Below are 20,562 nucleotides of genomic sequence, written 5' to 3'. Positions count from 1 at the left end.
AAAAAAAAAAAAAAGCTGAAACCAGTGACATAGACTTTTAATCACTGAGTCTTGAACTGATGTTTTTTCCTGCAGATATAAAGTATATTGAGATTTAATTGGAAGATTCTGGCACACAAGGAAGCAACACAGAGATCAACTTTTTAACAAAATCCACAAAATAAAATTTTGAAAAATCACTCTTGGAAAATCAAACAATCAAGTCGGACCAATTTTCATATTTGCAGCAGGAAAAGCAAAGGTGTAGATGGATTTGATGCATCTCAGAACTGAATGTTTTTAGATGCAACTGTTTAAACCAGATGTGTGCATGTACATGTGTCTGAAATTTATACAGAAACGTATAGTTCCATGGATGATTTTAGGGGGTAAATTTCCAACATTTACAGTTGAGGCTGCCTCGTTTTTCCAGTCTGTGAGTCAGACGAAAGACCCGTAACAGCTAAGATTGGTGTACTTGTCTATGTTGACGTCTCAGCAACATTTTTCAGCCGTCTGTTGCTCTACTTGAAATGTTTTAAGGATGTTTCACAGCTGAGACTCCAACTCTCTCCTACTTTCCCAAGCTGTTCCTCCAGCATCTGTAAGTCAACAGGGTTGCTCAAATAGAGAGATTCTGTTATCTGTCTTTTTAAAAAGCTGAAACATGTTCATTAAGTTTTCTCTCCATATAATCTACTATTATACTGTAATTTTACTGTATAGTAAAATTTTAACACCTCGTCAATTTAACCAATGTAAACCCACGATTCAATGAGTTCCATGACACTCAACTGGATTGCTGTCAAGCCCGAGAGATCAAAAGATACTTTAGTAAAAAATAAAAAACAAGCAAAATGTGAACTACTGAAGCTAATGAAACAGATGCTAGTTAAAGGGGACATATTATTCACATTTCCAGGGCTATATTTTTATTCTGGGGCTGAATATCTTTGCATGTTTTACAGTTCAAAGAAATCCTTATGTATCTTATACTGGCTCTTTATGCCCCTCAGTTCAGCCTCTGTCTGAAACAGGCCGTTTTAGCTCTTGACTCTTTATGCCCCCCCCCCCCCCCCCCCCCTCCCGATGAGCCCACTCTGTTCTGATTGGCCAGCTTCTGGAGGCTACGTAAACAAATAAGCTTTTTCCGTGCTGGCTTGGCTTGACTCGGTTTGACTTGGCGTGTCAGTCCAGCACGGAAGGGATTTGCATCTCCATTACAACAGGGCTACCCGCTTGAAGGTGTGTCTTTAACTGATGTTAAAAGGCAGCGGTCTGTATACATCATGGCTGTGATTAGTGGTCAAAGTCGTGGCTGTAACAAACAATGAATAAACAAATTACATTTCGTTTCCTATAAATTCTTCACAATTTCATTAGTTTGTCAGTGGAAATCCTTTAATATAAAGCAGCAGCCGCAGCAGGAAATGTTTTCATCAGCAGTAAGTCAACATGGCTCCGATAAGCCTGAAAGTGGTCAGGAAACTGTAAAATAAAGCAGATATCTCAAAGTATAAACAGAAACACAGGAGAGAGACTAAACTTCACACGACCGAGATTCAGTTTGACACTACAGAAGTACTGAGAGCTGAACACACAGAGGCTTATAAAAATAGCTTTCTCTCTGGTCTCCAGCACAGACATGAGTGGAGTCTCACAACACAGCTTGCATGAGGGGGAGAAGTAGGGGGAAGGGGGGGGTCGTCACGGGTAGGCTGCAGGTGGCGAGATGTCACTGCAACCTGCTTGGAGGCAGGTCAGGCGCGCTTTGGCCCGACTCCATCTGCGTCATGCCGAGTCGTGCCCGAGATGGACCATCTCTGGGCACGACTCGACATGACTCGGCACAACTCGTCGTGTTTAAACTGGTAATGGAAACGTAAATCAACGAGGCATGTTTTCACTTGGCGCGGCCAAAAATGCCAATGGAAAAACCATAAAACAGCAGGGATAGTAGTAGACTTCGGAATGGACGGCCATTTGTGGGCATGCACAAACAATCTGATGTCAGTTCGATGGGAAAGTAGAGATAACGTTCAGAGCAGGTTGAAGCCCTGGTTTTTGATTTGATTTGCAGGGAGCATTTTTACATATATTCACTTCAAGTTTTGGAACTTTGACCATGTTTAACATAGATATCTGACATCATAACAGTATATAAATGACAGAAAATCACAAAAACCATGATATTTCCCCTTCAAGAAAGAGTACAGGGCCACTGATGACACCCCTAACCTGCCAAATACTCAACAGACCTTTTTTACAGCAGACTTTTTTGTCATAGTGAGACAAGCGCAAGTGTAACTAATAATATGAGTAATGGCTGCATTCCATTGAGATGCACTGCTGACATGGCCCACGGGCATGACGAAAGTGGCATGCTGAAATGGCCATCATTGCCATCATTCATTCATTTGGGGGTGCCCCTGTGGTTTAGGGGTTAAGACGCTGAATATGAGACCAATTCTGGTTGCATTTGTTGCATTTCTTGCTCCCTCATTTCCTGTTGTCTCCCATATCTGTAATAAAGGACTAAAATGCACAATAAATAATGTTATTAGTTATATGCAAAGACCCGTTTGGTCCATTGAAAAGTCTATTTAGCTTTGCCAGACAACACTCGAGTACAGCAAAATTGATGCTTTGGTCTTACGAGGCCACTGACATCAACTATTTCCCTTTTTTTCTCACCTCCTCAGACCCGGAGCGGAATATGAGCAGATCGAAGGGAATGGCGGCCACAATGTCGATGAGGAACCAGCCCTTGAAGTAGTGCTGTGCGATGCGTCCTGGGTGGCTGACCACCTCGTCGTTGTGGTTGACGTAGGTGGTCCTGAAGTTGATCAGGATGTCCACGATGAACATGACGTCCACCACCAGGTCTACCACGTTGAGGGGGTTGCAGGTGTAGCCGCAAGTTCTCCTCCGGTCTTCCTCCACTTCGTTGAGAAGGAAAGCGGCCGAGTACGGCGTGAAGATGGCCGTGTAGATGACCAGCAGCAGGATGACCCAGTCCCATACCGCCTTGAAGGGGCTGTAGTGAAGGATGGTCCATCTGTGGATACGTGGGGCCTGTAGCTTGTACTCCGGCAACACGTCAGCACCAAGAGACAACACCTGTGGAGAGGGGGACAGGATGGAGAAGATGTTATTAACAATGGAGATAACTTTGGTATTTTTCAACCTGGACCCTATTTTCTCGTTTTTTTGTGTCTAAGTGACTAATGGGGACAACAATTTTTTGAAATCAGTCCAGTAAGAGCAAAAACGCTTCAGCTAGCAATGACAGAGATGGAGAGAGGAGTGCTGGGAGGAGTTTGTTGTGTTGGAGTACAGAAAGTGTAGCTTAGTATTATCTAAAAGATTTTCAAAGTCATAGCTGAATATTTAGCTGAAAACTACTCAACTCTCGTGAGATTTCAGAACAAGACTTCTCCTTGAGCAACACAATAACAAACAGAAGGTACTGAAAGGTAAAGAAAAACATTTTATTTCTCTGTAGGGATCATTTCCATAATGTTATCAGACACTTATAATAATCTGAGCCTCTTAGTGGCAAAAACAAGAACTTTTAGTGGACATACATTGACGGTGTGCTATTGCCCCGTTGGATTACATTGCAGCCTGTTTCGGAGCTGCTGGCTGAAGTGCTCTCGCTCAATACTGGACTAATTTCAAAAATTGTCCCCATTAGTCACTTAGACACAAAAAGACGGGAAAATAGGGTCCAGGTTGAAAAATACCAAAGTTTCCCTGAAAATAGCAGTCAACAGTTTATTAAATACTTCTTGCCACTGCTTCACAATAAAAATCTTCCAGCAGAGTTTGTGATATTAGGTATTTTCTTTGTGTTGCATGCATCATAAGGAATGTAAGAAACCTTTAGCTGAGGCACCGTGCTCATGTGTCATAAAGACAAATGTGGAATAACATCTTGTGTGCGGCCCTTATGTGTAAAGTCAGTAGATGTCTGACATGTTGACAGGTCCATATCATAATTAAACATACTACGGAGAAGTCCACTGATAAAGGGAAACATATGTTGAAGACATGGCAAGGTATAAAAGATCCCAGCTCAAGTTGGATGTTGTTCATTGTATTTGCATGTGACAGAACCCCGTCCGGAAATAAAGCCGTGTTTAACTTCTTTGTGTGTCTCACTCTATTCGGGATCATCAAATTGACATAGTTACAGTATGTTTGAGCTGCAGGAAGCAGAGAGTGTTGAGATATAGATTAGAAACTGGTCTAGATCAGTATCACATATACCTGACTATCTCCAACTTTGAAAGTAACACCTGATGGGTTCTTGTCTTGGAATAAAATTATCCTGATTAACTCTAACTCTTAACTAGCTGTTAATTCAGGCAGGGGAAACATATATGTATAGATTAATGGGTGCTGCACACAACATGTTTTAATGCTTGTTTGTGCCTTGTGACACTTTTCTCACAACCAATCAAGCTTTAATCTATAACGATCTGTGCCTAAAGGTAACTTAACAACCTCCTCTGAGAGATTCTCACCATGTTTGGCAGGAGAAAAGGTCACAGCCCTTTTAACATATGAACATTTTCAGTTTCGCGATATGCTGAATGTTTAACGCAGCAAAAGCACAGAAACAACTCCAGCCTCTTCAGAGTGACAAAAACACTCATCACCCCATGCAGTGTTATGACCACTCCCTGAGTCATTTTTCTAGTAGCATTAGCAGGCCGACCAACACACAACAGTAACTGAGCGACTAAAGTGATGAGTATTAAGATCTCACTGACCGGTACGACAATGAGAGCCTCCATTTCCAGGTTTTCACGCTGGTGTCGACAACAGCAGTAGAGGAGGAGGCTCCTCCAAACCCTCCGCAGCCCTACCTGCCTGTTTTGCAGGGGACATCTTCTCTCCTGCATCACTTCTTTGCAGGTTCGGTTAGAAAATCACAGGTCTGTGTCTCTCATAAACAAAAGCTACAAACCCAGCGCTGACAGTCCCAGTCCCAGTCCTGTCTGGCTCTCTCTCTCTCCTCTCTCCACAGGCACTTTACTGAGTCAAAGCACTATCTGCTCTTTTAAAAGCAGCTTCACCTGCTTCTCTCGCAACATGTGATCCCATTAAGTCCAGACCATGTGACCCCTCCTGCCAGTGGTCTGCTCAATTGTGGACTTGAATAAGTGCTGGCATCGATTGGGCGCCATGCAGAGTGAATGATTTTAGTTAATTCTCATTAAAAGAGGAGGTATAAAGGTCAGGACTCTTGCTCGTATAAAAATGCTCTCTTCTCAAGCACGATTGTATGTTTCTGATGCACAAGCAGCCAAAGTACTATAGTGCATTGTTTTCCATGTCCTCACAAACCTTGCGGTGGTTTGACACACATTTGCATTTTAGTTTGCATAATTATGATCACAGTCACCATGACAAAAGAAGAGCTGAGCTTGTATGACGAGTGGCCGCAATGCCCTTACAAACAAAAAACTCCATTATACTCACACGGGAACCACGAGTCTTGTACTGCGTCATATAGAGACTAGAGATTCTAGTTCATAGAAGAAAACATTTAAAAATATGTTTTTCCACTTTCCCAGCTTAGATGAAAACAGTGGCCATAAATAGTCAAAGTGAACTGCTTCTGAAGGACAGACCACTGCGTTAAAAAAGGTTACAAAATGGGAACTTGACCATATTTGGTAAAAGAAAAGAAAAAAAAAGAAAAAGCATAGGGAAGAGAATGAAGTTAGATCTTAACTAGGAGTAACAAAAGCTCGTATAGTGTTTTATGGTGACCTTTAATGACCGAGGGATGTTTTAAATCTGTTTTTAATGACCATCAAACAGGGTTAAGGTCTAAAACCACAGAGGCTCTATTGGATTCTTCTAACACGACAACCTGCGGGACTCCTCGTGTATCAGCAGCTACTCACACTAGCTGAACAGATGTGAAAAGACAACACAGTAATGAGAATGTAAACAGACCAGCAAAGGTTCACTCATCCAAGAAATGTTAAGTTATTGATGTTATCCACAGCTCTGTTTCATAATGACGAGCAGAGAGCAACTGCCACCGCCGGTTTTGCACGCAACAGCTCTCTGTCACTCCTCTGACTTTATAATTAACACAGCAGGAGTTCACTGTCTATACGTTTTCATTATCATTACACTGAAACAACAGCGAGGTGTGAGGGAATAGCTGTTTTCAGGGCATTTAAAGTAGAAAACCTGACCTACTAATCATCATAAATAATAAAAATCGTTATCAAACCATCACAGAAACACAGACATGGGTGTAGATTGTAGTTTTCCTCGCTGTGTAAAGAAAAACATCCTACTTTTATCTTTACTTTTGAATAAAGTCACACAACGCAAAGTGCAAAATCTTTCACATCTAACTAATTTCAGCTAATTATCTTTGCTTTTTTTGTGTATTGGATCCATAAAGTACTTCAGTTACCATGAAATTAAACGTTTAACTTGTCTTATTTCACATTAAATATAAACACACACGTTACAGTAAACTTAAAACAGGAGCAACTCCAATAACAAAATACTACAAAAGCTAATTAGCTGACAATTATGTGCAAAAAAAAACTGTCCAAATGCATATACATATAATACATATAGCATACAGGTGACATGACGTCAGTTTAACCTGGATAACGCTCCTGTTGCTCACCTGTGCAGCTAAAATGGGTAAGCAGAGAGATGAAGAGGGAGGAAGAGAAGTTAAGGCTACAACAGCAGCGAACAAACAGGGGAGTGGAGACTAAAAAAAGGGAAGGTGGGAGTTTGAGCGGGACACCGGAGAGCCTGAGAGACCCCCCCGGTAAGGCTGAAATACTCACAGGCTGCAGTTTCTGCTTGAAGCTCATGCTGAAGTGCACCACAGTGTTGAACAGCAGGAGAAGACTAAAGAGACTAAGAGAGAGCGAGAGAGAAAGAGAGAGGGAGAAGGCAACCTCTGTCCATCCGTCTGTATCTCCCTCCCTCTGACTCCCTCGCTCATCCTCCCTGCCTGTAGCCCAGCCCTCGCCGCGGGATCCCCTTTCAAACATGAAAAAAGTGATCCGGCGGCTCTATCAATGACGGCATCCACCTCTTCCACTGGTGCTCAACAAGATTTAACTGCTAAAAGTCCAACTGGATCCTGCGTGATGTGATAAAACGTGTTTGACTTCTAATTAGAAACATACAGTTTTTAATTCTTATGGAAAGTCATGAGCTTTTCTTCAGAGAGCCATATTGATGGTCAATTAGTTCTAAATATTCATATCTGTATTTAATGTGTTACATTTTGTGAGTTTTCATCATCTTTAAGTCAGTTAATTATTGTCTAAATACTATCATAAAGTGGGATTATTATAGGGCTGCCACTAATGATTATTCTATTAATCAATTTGTGAATAAAATGACAGAAAATAGCTGTTATAATTTCCCCAGAATCAAAGGTGACGTCTTCAGATTACTTGTTTTGTCCATCCAACAGTGCTACCCCAAAATATTCTTTTTACTACTATGTATGACAAAGAAAAAGCATGAAATCGTCACATTTGAGAAGCTGAAACTAGCAAATCTTTGGCATTTTTGCTTAAAAAAACGACTAAAACAATTAATCGATAATCAAAATAGTTGCAGATTAATTTTCTGTCTATCAATTAAATGATCTAAATAATCTAATCAACTAATCTTTGCAGATCTACATTATTACATTATTCATGTGGTTCTGTTTCTAAGGTCATGAGATGTTATTAGAAGTCATTAAGTCTCAAACAGAGACAAATTACTGTAAATATAGTACACTTTATGAGTTAAATCATTTAAACTACATTGCAGGATTGTTTTTTTATATTTTTGTGATGTCATGGGTAACTGATTGTATTTAAAATAGCCAGAAACAACCTCACAATCCACCCTGATGCAGGACATGTAGTCAAAAACGCTCACAGGATTTATAGTATACAGGAGAAGAGTCATGCAACCTGTTCCTCTATTTATTTTGATGGACTTTTGTTGATGTTGTTTGTTGCGATTAAACATTATTTTAGAGAGACGATGATTGAGTTCAACCAAATCTTACTTTGTGAATATGAGCCTGTTTAAACTTCGACTGTGCACACAATCACGCACCAGAATGCAAACAAAAACCAATTAAATGCTTCACAATTCAAAGTACATTCAAATTTCTCCACAGCCATTTGTTGTAAACTCATTCAAAGCCAGGGGGCGCCACATAAACACACTTCTGCTTTCCCAGAAAACACACACACACACACACACACACACACACACACACACACACACACACACACACACATACATACACTACTAGTTACAGTGTGCTGGGGCTTCTCTACAGTAGTCAGTCTTTCACAAGCTACAGTCTAGTCAATCACACTGGGTGCTCCATGTTATGCAGACAAATCAATACGAGCAAAGATCAATGACAACCATCATTTCCCTTTTTGTAAGGTGCCAATCGAAATCCAATTATAAAGGAGGGTTAACGACAAGTTTTATTGTATAACGGAACACAACCAAATGTGAAGGCAACATATGTTTCAAGTTTCAACAAGTAAATGACACGAATATTGTTTATAAAACATTTGTTGTGGTGGGAAAACCGACCGCTGCCGCCGCCGCTGCTGCTGCAGTTTGTTCCAACATGGCAGCAGCAAACAATTTGTGACTCAAATCCTGACCTGACTTGACACTCGTCTGTGCCCTCACGACTATGATACTACTGCGTGTCGATTCAAGCTGCTTCAACAGGACAAAAACTGGCATCAGCATGAAGAGAGGAGGAGGAGGAGGAGGAGGAGGAGGAGGAGGAGGGAAGAGAGAGGAGGGGGCGATGACTGCAGTGTGATTTGGAGGACAGTTGGAGGTTTGGCAGATGCACAGAGAGCACGCCCGCTGCCCTCCATGTCCATTAGCTCCAGAGGCCAAGGTCACTGTCAGCGCCAAAGCCACCGAGTGCCGCTCGATAGCCTCGCAGCAGCCGACGCCGCCCTTTTTTAACTCGCTTTCATAACTACATCTCACCAGGACCCCGCTCCGCTCCCACAGACCGCCTGTGATGATCCCCAAACACACACATCACACACACACACACTCTCCACATGCATCCTCACACACTCAACGCTGCCTGGTTATTATCTGTACGGCAGATACACCTCAGGCTGTAAATAAAACAAATCATGTTTTCAGATAAATGCCTGTTTTGCTACTATCTAATTAAATAATTAAAAGGATATTGATTTAATCTATGGCCAGCTAATTAACATTTTAGTGTGTGGTTTGAGGGATAATTGATGTTTTCTGTGTTTAATCTGAGTTTAAGACGTGTACCTACGAGCGGGATTTGTGACATCACAACAAGTTTGGAGCCAATCAGGATCCAGTATGCAGGTGCGATGTGGAAACCTGAAGCCTCCAGTAGGAGACATCTTGTGTCCAGCAGGAAAACTTTTGAAAAATATTTGCTTAATGTTATTTTATGGATAATTTTTAAATATTTAATAGTTTTTTTATGTGGAAAAAACACATCCGAAACAGTAAATTTATATGTATTAAAACAAGTCTGGCGGTTTAACAGATGATCAAGTGAATGACTCATTTTTCTGGACAATGAAGCTTCCGAGCTTGTAGAATTTTTTATTTTTCTTCTAAATACTTGTTTTGTATGTTGTCTTGTATTTTGCATCTGCTGCAATTAATATACTCGATTTGGTTTAGATTACCACTTGTTAAAACAAGAGGAGCATCCTTGTTGTTTTTATATTGTGTTATATATATTGCATGAATGTAAGAGACTGTATTTCATGGTGTTAAAAATGTAAATAAAAACATTGTGGGGGAAAAAAAACATGTCTGGTGGGATCTGCGAAGTGTGAAACAGATGATTGCTTAAATACAGATGCAGAAACATCGAAGCTTTACCCTCTGTAACTGGATTTACACTAAATATATCCAAAACACATCACATTAAGAATACAGTTTCATGTTTTCCATCAAACATGAGAAAATATCTGAAAAAGTGTCAGATAATTCCACTTGTTTTTAATGTAGTTCAGCCTGTTTAAATACATTTCTACAACCAAGAAATTATATCATGAATTTAGGGAGATTAAACAGTTGCCTGTAGTTATTTAAATAACATAAAACAGCTGTTAAAATGATTTGCATTGTAAACAAGGGAAAATATTTCAGCCCCTTGTTTTTACCAAGACAAGATTTATAGACTCTGGACTAAATTGTTGCTATGATGAAGAAGCCCTGAGAAAGAGTGTGTTTGCTCTGTCAACAGGGGACACGCCAGAGCAGAGACAGATAGCAGCAATAACTACATTTTACCTTCCAACACAAACATAACAAATAGTAAGACAAACTCTACCGAGCAGCAGAAAAAACACTCCGCTTCAACGCTGCCACGGACCAACGCTCGCTTTTTTTTTTTTTTTAATCCAAACTTGTACATGACGTCAGCAGAGTCGAGATAACAAGTGAAGTGTTCTGCCAGGCCTTTCGGGAGGACTTCTGTTCTTCCACTCAGTGTTTCCAGAAGGGCCACAGAAGCCATGTTGCTTCCACATTTATTGTGCACTGAGTCACAGCCGCCTGTCGATACCACCACCACCACCATCCTCTACAACTTCCCCTCCAGTATGAAGAAGTGGTATCTTTTTAATCCCAAAACGCTCATAAAATTAGGATTAATTTATAATAAACAGATGTGCTATCAGAAGCTATGCAAGACTTTCTGAAACCAGAAGACTCCACAAGCAAATCTGTCATTTTTATTCTCCTGTTTTATCTGTCTTATTCTTTTTTTTAGCTTCTTTTTATTTCCAAATTTAACAGTTTTTAACTGTATTTAAATGTCTTTTTACTTGTGTTGCTTTTATATTCTGTCTTGATGCCTTTTAACTGTCTTGTTGTTGAAATGTGCTACACAAATAAACTTGCCTTGCCTTGCCAAATTTCTTTGAATCTGTTACTTTTTTGAAAACATTTCTTTATTTATTCAGGGAGGTTTCACTGCAAGAAACTCCCTTTTTTGGAGCTCTGATCACATTCACACAGTTACACACGTTCACTCCTGGAAGCTGCAACCAGTACAACCACAGTCTGACCTGCTGGCCACTCTGCTGGGGTTAACCTCTTAACATCCACCGGGTCGCCAGCGACCCGCTTAAGCCAGTTGTAAGCGGTAGAATCACACAGTAATGAGTCAAAGCAATTGGCACAATTTGGCCAATTGGAGATAACTGGAGAGGTTCAGTGACACCAGTGACACCACAAACTAAAAACTCTCTGGCTCCCATAAGGTTAAGCCGAGAGGTCTGGAATTTTATACAGAATGACAAGATGTGGAAGTTATGTGGTGATTTACATAGTTCTGGCATAAAGCATGTCCTAATTATTGTGACTCATAGACGAGGACCAAAAACACTTTTTTGAGCCTTATTTGAACTGATGTTTGCGTTTTAGCCAAAACAAGCACATTTCCAGAAACTAGAAGATGTCACATGTAAAATGAAGCCTAATATATGCATCGTGGCCTTACAGTTCTTCTGTTATAAGCTTTTCCATTAGGCCAAATAGGTGAAAATTCTATTAAAAAAGGTGGATGTTAAAGGGTTAAAGGCTGCTTCCTCAATTTCCCCACTAAGATTTATTCTGCTGGTCTGGGGGATTGAACCAATGACCTTCTAAACATTTTCTTTTTTAATAATAGAAAGTGTTTAGAAATGTTTTTCTTGCATTAAAATACATATTCACTTAGAGAATCATTCTGAATGTCTGATAGCGGCCGTTATTTTTGGAGAATTCCTAAATTCTCTCTAGAAATATCAGATACTTGTACAAAAATGAATTCTGCCGAGTTTCTCATGAGTTATAGTCATTTAAATTGATCATGTTGCTAAATATAAAGATAATTTGCTATCACAGTTTTCAGGATCACTGTCAAAAACATTTTTTGGGCTTATACGAGTATATTATATACTAAATTTGGGGAAAAGATTGGACGGTTTTTACTGAAAGAATAATCTTGAACCAAAGAATAAAAGGGTCTCGTCCAAGAAGCAGGTTTACAGATTCTTTTGGACGAGTCTTTTTAATTCAGTCTGAGTTCCAGATTTGAAGTTGTCCCATCAGCACAGTCCTACAGATCATTCAGACACACTCAGGGAGCTAAAAGCCAAAACCACCACACCAAGTTTCATTGAAATCTGTTAACAAGTTATTCGAAACATCCTGCGAAATAACAAAGCAACAGCCGAGCAGATGTTAAACGGATAAACGGGACCAAACACATGTTGGAAAGAGAGTCATCTGACTGTTGTGGAAGCCCCACAAATAAACTGGGTTAATGTGATGCAGTGAGGAAGCCCCACAGTGTCCGACCGCAGCTCTGACCTGCACCAAACAGGCCAGTCCATGAAATTCAGTGTTTATGCAGACATGTGAAGTAAATAAACAAATACTCACTCAAACACCGTACTTAAGTACAATTTTAAGTACGATTATTATGGATATTGAAAAATAGACTGTAATCTCAATAAGACTACTTGATTAAATAGAGTTTAACTTACAAAATCTATATATTACCAATGTCTGTGACTTTAAATAATATTATGCAGTGTCCCACCTTATTTATCTAATGGCCTCAGTTAGCAGCTACTCTGCTAGATTTAGATTTTATTTATTTAAGATTAAATAAGCTCATAAAATATGGCTGTTAATGAGGAAAAATCTCCAAACTGAGAAACACAACTATATGTCATTTTGATGGTTTCTTGAAAATGTTCTCAAAGTGCAACAGATCATGTCTGAAAGCAGGAAATCCCCAAACTATTCATCACTTAATTCCAATTATCACCAATTTCTTTGGGGATTTAAAATTGACAGGGGCCATTCATCATGTACTTTTAGTGGTTTTATGTTTAATATTTTATTATTTTACTTGTAAGTTTTGCTATTTTGAGTATTTTTGCCGTTGTGGCTCTTCTTCCACTGGTGCGTGTGAGGTAACAGTGAGCCAATATGTGCACAGAGACGCCGTGCTATAATGACAGATGAGTATTTTCTGCTGCTGGCATTCCTTCACACTTTCACCCAGTGACTTCAGATGTCTTTTAGCATCTTCAGCGAGCCAGAGGCAAATACCATTTATAGACATCTTTGTCTGAACTATCTGTGTGTTGCGGAGACAATGATTGGATGTGGCAGCGCCGAGGAAGCAACTGTAATAACGACCTGAACTTATCAAACAGGACGACAGGACCCTTCCTACCATCCTGTTTTATCAAATAATTCTATCAAACATCATATGATTGATAAAAATTTCTTTTCCCAGTGAGTAGCGAGACCAATGTCACTTCAGGAAACAGCCAAAACAGCTGGCAAACAAAGCTATTGTTAGACTTTGTTAAAACAACAGCTTCTATATATGAGACTGACTTATTAGTGCTCACACAGCGATGGCAGCAAGCTGTCATGCAAGGTATTTGGGGGTAAAGCGTCTTAGCCAAGGACACTTCGTCATGTGGACACGAGCAGCTGGAGATCGCTCCGTGGACGCTGTGATTTTTGGACGACACACTCGACCTCCTGAGCCAAAACCACCTGCGAGTCCTCAACTCATATCTTCTTAAAACAAGCAAAAAGAAAAAAATCTGCTGACAGGTTTGAGATAATTCGTCCCATTTCTCAAGACAAATCCACTTTCTTGACACCACGGAGCAGTGATCTGCCTCGTTGTACCTCGTTTAAAGGAATAGTTTGACATTTGTGGGAAATTTGCTTTCGATAAAGAGAGAAAAAGTGACTTTTTTTTTTTTTTTGGCTCTGAGCAGTTACCAGGCAACCAGTGAAAACTACAGGAATTTACTGTTCCCAACTAGAGCTGCAACAATTACCTGCAACGATCGACAGAAAATAAAGTGGCAACGATTTTCATGATCGATTTCTTTTTTGTCAAGAAAAAAAAATGCCCAATTTTCTTGTTCCAGCTTCTTAAATGTGAATATTTTCTGGTGTTTTTTGTCCTCTATGACAGTAAACTGAATATCTTTGGGTTGTGGACTGTTGGTTGGGACAAAACAAAGATATTTTAGGTTCCATCTTGAGCTTTGGGAAACAGTGATTGACAGTTTTCACAATTTTCTTACATTTTATAGACCAAATAACTAATTGAGTTAAAATAATCGTTAGTTGCAGCCCTACTCTCTACCAAGAAATATAAACATGATGATAAATGTGATAAAAAGTATTAATTTGTGAGCTTTGGAGGTACCTGTGGACAGAGCTACGTCAGCTGTTTCATCCTGTTTCCAGTCTTTATGCTAAGCTAAGCTAACCAGCTTCTGGCTGTAACCAGTGGTATCAATCTTCTCATCTAACTCTCAGCAAGAAAGCAAATAAGCGTATCTCCCAAAATGTCGAGCTATTGCTTTAAGATGTCAAAGGTTTCTAGAAAAAACTGTCACAACCTCTCCTCTATGACACCTGCTTGCCTTTTTTTGAGTGTGCCTTTGTTATTTTCAGCCTCGTTAGTATGAGTGATGTGTGCTCGTCCTCTCTCTCTCTCTCTCTTTCCCTCTGCACACCTGCTCATCAATGGAAATCAGCGCACCTGCTCGTCATCACCGCTCCTCTACAAGAACTCTGCACAGACAGTCAGTCCCTGCTGGATCGTTGTGCCACGTTTCTAGCTCTGACGCCAGTCAATTTGCCTACTTGTCCTGCCTGCCTGCCTGTCTGATTGTTTGTTTGCTTGCTTGCTTGCCTGCCTTCCAGCCTGTCTTGCACCTGTTCTCCCCGTTTCAAGGATTACCTGCCTGCCAAACCCGCCAGTGAGCTCGCATCCTTTGGATTCCCCCACCTCACCTCGGCTCCAAACACCAGCCAGCCACCATCTCTCTCCGTTCCCGCCAGCATCTCTAATAAAAGACTTTATTACACCTTACCTGCTTGTCTTGTGTCTGCATTTGGGTTCAGCCTTAATTCGTCTTTCTTGTTAAGAAATGTTGTCTTAAAGGTTTAATCTAACTTTAAATGACTTTTGCAGGCACATCCGTTACTCATGTTTGATCAAGCAAAAGGATGATAAGAATATTTGTTTCTTTTGATTACAGCCGTTCAGTCATTCAGCCAAACTCACAGATGAGATGAGATCACAGATCTGCGGGTGTAACCATGAAGAAAACAGTTATTTAAGTAATATTACTTCCAAAATCAGGACTTCAGTAGTGTAAAGACAGACAGAAAAGAGGAATTCATCATCTAGTTGTCTCACCTGTGTGACCTGAGTGACCTTCTCTGTGACGTTCTGGGTTCGGTCTTTAATCTTGCTGGGCGCGATGATTTCTATCTCGGTGGGCGAAGGGGGTCTCATCCGGTCCGAGCCGAAGGTGAGGGTAACCTGAGGGATGCGGCCGATGGTTCTGTGTCTCATCAGGTCCGAGTCCGACGTGGAGTTCAGAGCGCTGGGCTTCAGATCTGCAAGCGGAGAGAAGCAACGTCAGCAATGTGACTCCAAAGCAGAAAAAAGAACAGATAAAAAAAAAAAAAAAATTGAAAATAATAAGAGTTTGAAGGTAAAATTTAGACAAAACTTTATAAAAATATATAATACTACAAATGTTTTAGAAGCAAAATGTTTTAGAGCTGCAACAGTTAGTCAGTCACAGAAAATTAAACAGCAACTATTTTGATAATTGATTAATTGTTTTAGTTGTTCTTTTGAGCAAAAATGCCAAAAATGTGCTGGTTTCAACTTCTCAAACGTGATGATTTAAAACTTTTCTCTCTTTTTATGGATTATTTTTGGGGTTAAGACTGTTGGAAGAACAAAACAAGACACAATAAAAATAGTTGCAGCCCTGAATTGTTTCCTACTTTCACAATTTCTTTTACTCAACAGGGGAATCAGGACAGTTGATTGCGTTTCCCCCTCAGCTTCAAGGACACAGATGGACGTACAAATATGTTGAAAATGAAAGAAAATGTGACAGACGGAGAGAGAAAGAGAGTCAAGAGCAGAGGTAGTATGATTGGAAAAAAAAAAAATTGTTTCCTCACAAAATATTTCCCCTGAGAGAAGAAGTGGGGGACAGATGCGCAGTGATGTGCGAGTTTAACACAAATGGACAACAAACCCTCTCTCTCTCACACACACACACACACACAGAAACACACACAGAGAGAAACACACTCTGCGGGAGGGATTGATTAGTGTGTCTCTGGTGGAACAACCATCCGGCGGCTGCACGTGCTCAGAGCGACGCTTCCTGTGTTATGGATGTCGGGGGGTCTGTGATCTGTGATCTCTCTCGCTCTCATTCTGGCTTTCTGTTTCTTGTCTGACAGAAAAGTAAAGATTTTTTTCACTGAACTCTGGTGAGAAATCCGACTTGAAGTTTTGCTTGTAGATCATTTTCATCATATCTGATTTTTTTTTTTGTGGTAAACACTTGTTACTGATTGGCTGGCAGGTGTCCATTAAGATCATATAACAGGACAATTGAAACATAGTTTTGCTTAACATTTTAACCACAAAAACTGCAGGTCACCATAGCAACAATACTGACACTTCATGTCATGTAACATTAATTCACTTTGAAACTGACCTCCAATGGCTTAAACTGACAACAAATAACCTAAAAGTGACAGTTTTTAGTATAATATGGTGTTATGATATAATCATGATAATGCATTCTGAAGTGTCCTAATAATGAGAATAATAGACTCCAATACTGGGAAACCTCCCAGATGAAACTAGTTTTTGCCTTTTTGCAACAAAAAATAGCAATAATATATTTATTAAAGCGTTTAGACCTAAAACAGACTGGTTTTCAAAGATGATTTGTGTCTCTTATTATTAAATTCTGCTGTGTCACACTTTTTTTAATTAAAAAAAATTAAAATTTAACATAACATTTTGATCTATAAAATGCTAAAAAATTAAGAACAAAAGAACAACAGTAACATGTTTATACCTTTTTTAACATGTGATCCTGAATATTTGTGTAAATATCATAACATATCAATATCAAGATAATATTGGAATAATGATTCTGATATCCATTTTGTCCATATTGTCCACCCCTACAATTAGTCTGATTTGTTAATTCTTTAAGAGCAACACATCTGAGATAACAGCCAGTGAAATCAAAACAACTAACAAACATTGATGATGTTGCGTGCTTGACATAATCTGTGTTTGAACGAGACAGTTCAAAACAAAACAAAACGAAACAGCTTATATTTCTATAAAATATGAAGACAGTGATTATTAGTCATGTGACTCTCATGTGACTATGAGTACTCATGTGATTTTGCTGAACGAACCTGAAGAAGCTACAGGCGAAACGCGTTGTTCGCTCTTAATAAAGTCACAGTAAAGTCATTTCAGTGTTCGGTGGTTAATTTTGATTATCATCTAAGATGTTCCTGCGAGCGACCAGCACCTGACTGATTTATGACCTGTTCACCAGGTTATATTTCTGTTAAAAGTTTCTCTACAAGACAAATACAACACTAAGTTTATATCTAAACCTTAATTATCTTACCAAACCTTACTATATTGTATAGAACATTTAACATTTAACATTTAACTACATTTAAACCTTAAGGACGCTCAGATACTCACTGCTGTTGTTTCGGGGGTCTCCGGGTCGACTGCTCCATTCAGCCCTCATTCCATCGATGTCGTCCAGTGACGAGGCGCGTCGGAGGCTGCGTACGCTGTCCCGGGAACAACTCCGAGGTAACGTCCCCCGTGGGAAGGCGATGCTGGGGTCCAGCCGGTCCGTCAGCAGAGAGCGCCGCTTGGTGGAGGACTGGGCCGCAGGGGAGGGAGGATCCAGGTCCTGTTCTATCAGGGCCTCCGTCTCTGACTGCATGCAGCTCTCCTTGGACGGGATACGAAATTCTTTCAGCGGGACTTCTTCGCTATTCGGCTGTCGGGGAAAGAGAGCGAAATGCATGTATTAGGCGCAAAAAAAAAGAAAATCACATGCTATTAACATTTCATTGTTACCTTTATACATTTGAAACTGTCCTGCAAAAACAGGTTTTTAAAAAAAATAATTGTAAAACCAGAACATTTCAGAAAATAAGTGCAAATACGCAACAATATTCCAGACAACAAAACAGCATATCAATCAATAAAAGTGTGTTTTTTTTGTTTTGTTGATCTGTTTTCTAAAATGTTGTGTTTTGCACCACAGGACCACCATACCTATAAGCCTACAATACATAGTGGACCAGCAACAGAATGACAGATGAGTCTGAATGTGTAAATCTGTCTGATTTGACTGAATATAGTTCCGGTTGACGGGTATGGACACTGTCAGGAAACAGTTTCACACAAGAAGCGATTCATCACAACACAAGAGATGTCTAAACAGACGTGAGCGAAGACTCTGAGCAGAGAAATATCAATTCAACAATGGTTGATTTTCCCTCTTATTCTTCTCTTTGGTGTTTTTTTTAGCAAAGCAATTAGTCATTGAACTTCAAACAATTTTCGCTGCTACTTGAGGCAGCCAACATGTGAGACTGCACAGTGCATATTTAATGGGTGGAATTATTTGCTGTCTCTTTTCTGTTTTGTGCTTCTCGTGCATGCGTGACGAATAGTTTTATCAGTGCGGAGGCAGTGAAAGCATAATATTTTGTTAGTAAGTTAAAAAAAAATCAGTCTTAAGTTCATGCTTTTTAGATTTTAGAAGGCACTGTTACGTGAATCCACACAAGCACACTGCACTGCATGATAATCATGTGTGTGAGTACAGAAAGTGTGTGTGTGTGTGTGTGTACTAGCTCACCTGCAGATAGTCCACAACCACCCCTTCAAACTGATCTTTGGAGAGTGAAGGTCGTCTCATGGACCTCAGCACCGGCAGCCTCATCTTCAGCCTGCGATTCTGACCTGAGTGGGAAACTCCACTGTTATCAAAACTCCAACTATATATATACTAAAATCTATGTTCATATGCAACTATGTTCCTAAAATATGTTTAGTTTTTATTTAATGCATCAAAAAGAATGTGGTGTTTGTACTTAGAACAGTAAAATGCAGGCTGACACTATTTTTAGTTGGATATTTCTACAACATCTGTGACTGGAAACTAAAACCGTGGTTTAGTTAATAATTAATCAGTGCTGACCATTTTCATGAGATTGGACACAAATTGGTTAATGTAGAACACTGGAGCAAAATAGTTACATATGAGCATTCATAATTCATATTTACACATCTGAAACTTCCCTAAAACTTGAATATATATCATGCAGGTAAAAGATTAAAAGCTTTACAGTAAATCCATCCTTGGGCGACTCTCTGCCTGAGCCCTGACTTCTTGGAGGAAGGATCAATAAGCTCCTGGAAGTCGAGGATGAACATGATGACGTGACCTTCTTCATTTTTAACGGGGACAATGTCCACCAGGCAGGGTCTGCAGGTCCCTTTAGGTAAACAGAGGGAGAGGCAGACGATCAATAGAAAGGAAGGGGGCACCCGGATTTGAACCGGGGACCTCTTGATCTGCAGTCAAATGCTCTACCACTGAGCTATACCCCCACACACTTTCACCATCACTGCCCATCTGATGTTCTAATTTGTGAGGTCATGCTTTTAGCACAACTCATAAGGGTGAGACAGAGTATCTGACGGGGTAAAAGGAAGGTGTCACTTCAAACACGGACAACTAAAAAAGACTAAATGAGCAACACTTCTGTCAGGTCTTACGTCACTCTGCAATCAGTGTGACCCAAAAATAGAAACGAGGGAGAGGGCAGATCAGACAAACACACACATACAGAGAAACATACACACACACACACACATACACACTGACTGAGCGCCTGCAGTCTCTGATAGAAATTTAGTCTGGAGGTAAAGAAGAATAAAATCTGCCTGTGAGAGCAGCCGGCTTGTTCTGGATCAGATTGTGTCCACTTGTTCGCAATTTTTCCTGCCCGTTCAGTCTGGGTGCACAGTAGGAAGCCGGAGACAAAACAAATAGATGCTTAGTGGATTTGAGCTGGCACCCTGATCGCATTTCCATGACAACGGCACTGTAGACCGCATGCCACATGCCCAAATGGCCAAAGTAACAAAAGACAGTATGTATGTCTGTGTATATAAGGAAACAGTTAACGTTTTTGTGTTTATGGTGGGTCACTGCGATCGTCCTGAGTTTAAGCGTGTTTGCTTGACTCCATCATGTGTTTCCGCCTCTGTGAAGGTGACGGAAAAACAGGTGAAGCAGGAATTAACCGGTCACAGGTGAAGCAGATCAAGGAGCTGAGAGGGTCAAGTAGAAATGCAGGAACATTCAGTAAAACGCCACCGCATGAATCAAAAGTTCTTTACTTTTATTTCCTTCTTACTTTCCCATCTGTGATAATTACACTTTTTGTTTACACATAACTTTTCTAAAAATCAAAGTTTTTGCACTAAACATAAATACTGGTTAAGGATGTGAACGGAAGGATCGATGTGGGGATTAAAGTTACAAAACAAACCAATATGGCAGAACAAAAGAGGCAAAACAAATGTGCATCAATAGAAACAGG

General features: G+C 40.1%; 1 protein-coding gene and 1 non-coding gene across 5 annotated transcripts in view; both read right to left on the bottom strand.

Moving 5' to 3' along the window:
• kcnh6a (potassium voltage-gated channel, subfamily H (eag-related), member 6a) overlaps positions 1 to 20,562 on the bottom strand; it is a 36,991-nt gene that overhangs the window by 9,758 nt on the left and 6,671 nt on the right. For 3 of the 4 annotated variants that reach the window (XM_042393161.1, XM_042393164.1, XM_042393163.1), the window contains exons 3-8: positions 19,300 to 19,449; positions 18,810 to 18,913; positions 17,630 to 17,939; positions 15,275 to 15,477; positions 15,140 to 15,160; positions 2,674 to 3,099 (exon numbers count right to left, since the gene is read on the bottom strand). In XM_042393161.1, the coding sequence (XP_042249095.1) occupies positions 2,674 to 3,099; positions 15,140 to 15,160; positions 15,275 to 15,477; positions 17,630 to 17,939; positions 18,810 to 18,913; positions 19,300 to 19,449 (1,214 nt within the window). The remainder of the gene's footprint in view (positions 1 to 2,673; positions 3,100 to 15,139; positions 15,161 to 15,274; positions 15,478 to 17,629; positions 17,940 to 18,809; positions 18,914 to 19,299; positions 19,450 to 20,562) is intronic. The other variant, XM_042393162.1, reaches the window with a different exon arrangement.
• On the bottom strand, positions 19,493 to 19,564 carry trnac-gca. The gene has a single exon. It is a non-coding gene; the product is annotated as a tRNA-Cys (tRNA).

This window comes from Thunnus maccoyii, chromosome 18 (genome assembly GCF_910596095.1).
Source record: "Thunnus maccoyii chromosome 18, fThuMac1.1, whole genome shotgun sequence".
Taxonomy (NCBI): Eukaryota; Metazoa; Chordata; class Actinopteri; order Scombriformes; family Scombridae; genus Thunnus; species Thunnus maccoyii.
The sequence above is the reverse complement of the archived record's forward strand: the minus strand, read 5'-3'. Positions and strand labels throughout refer to the sequence as shown.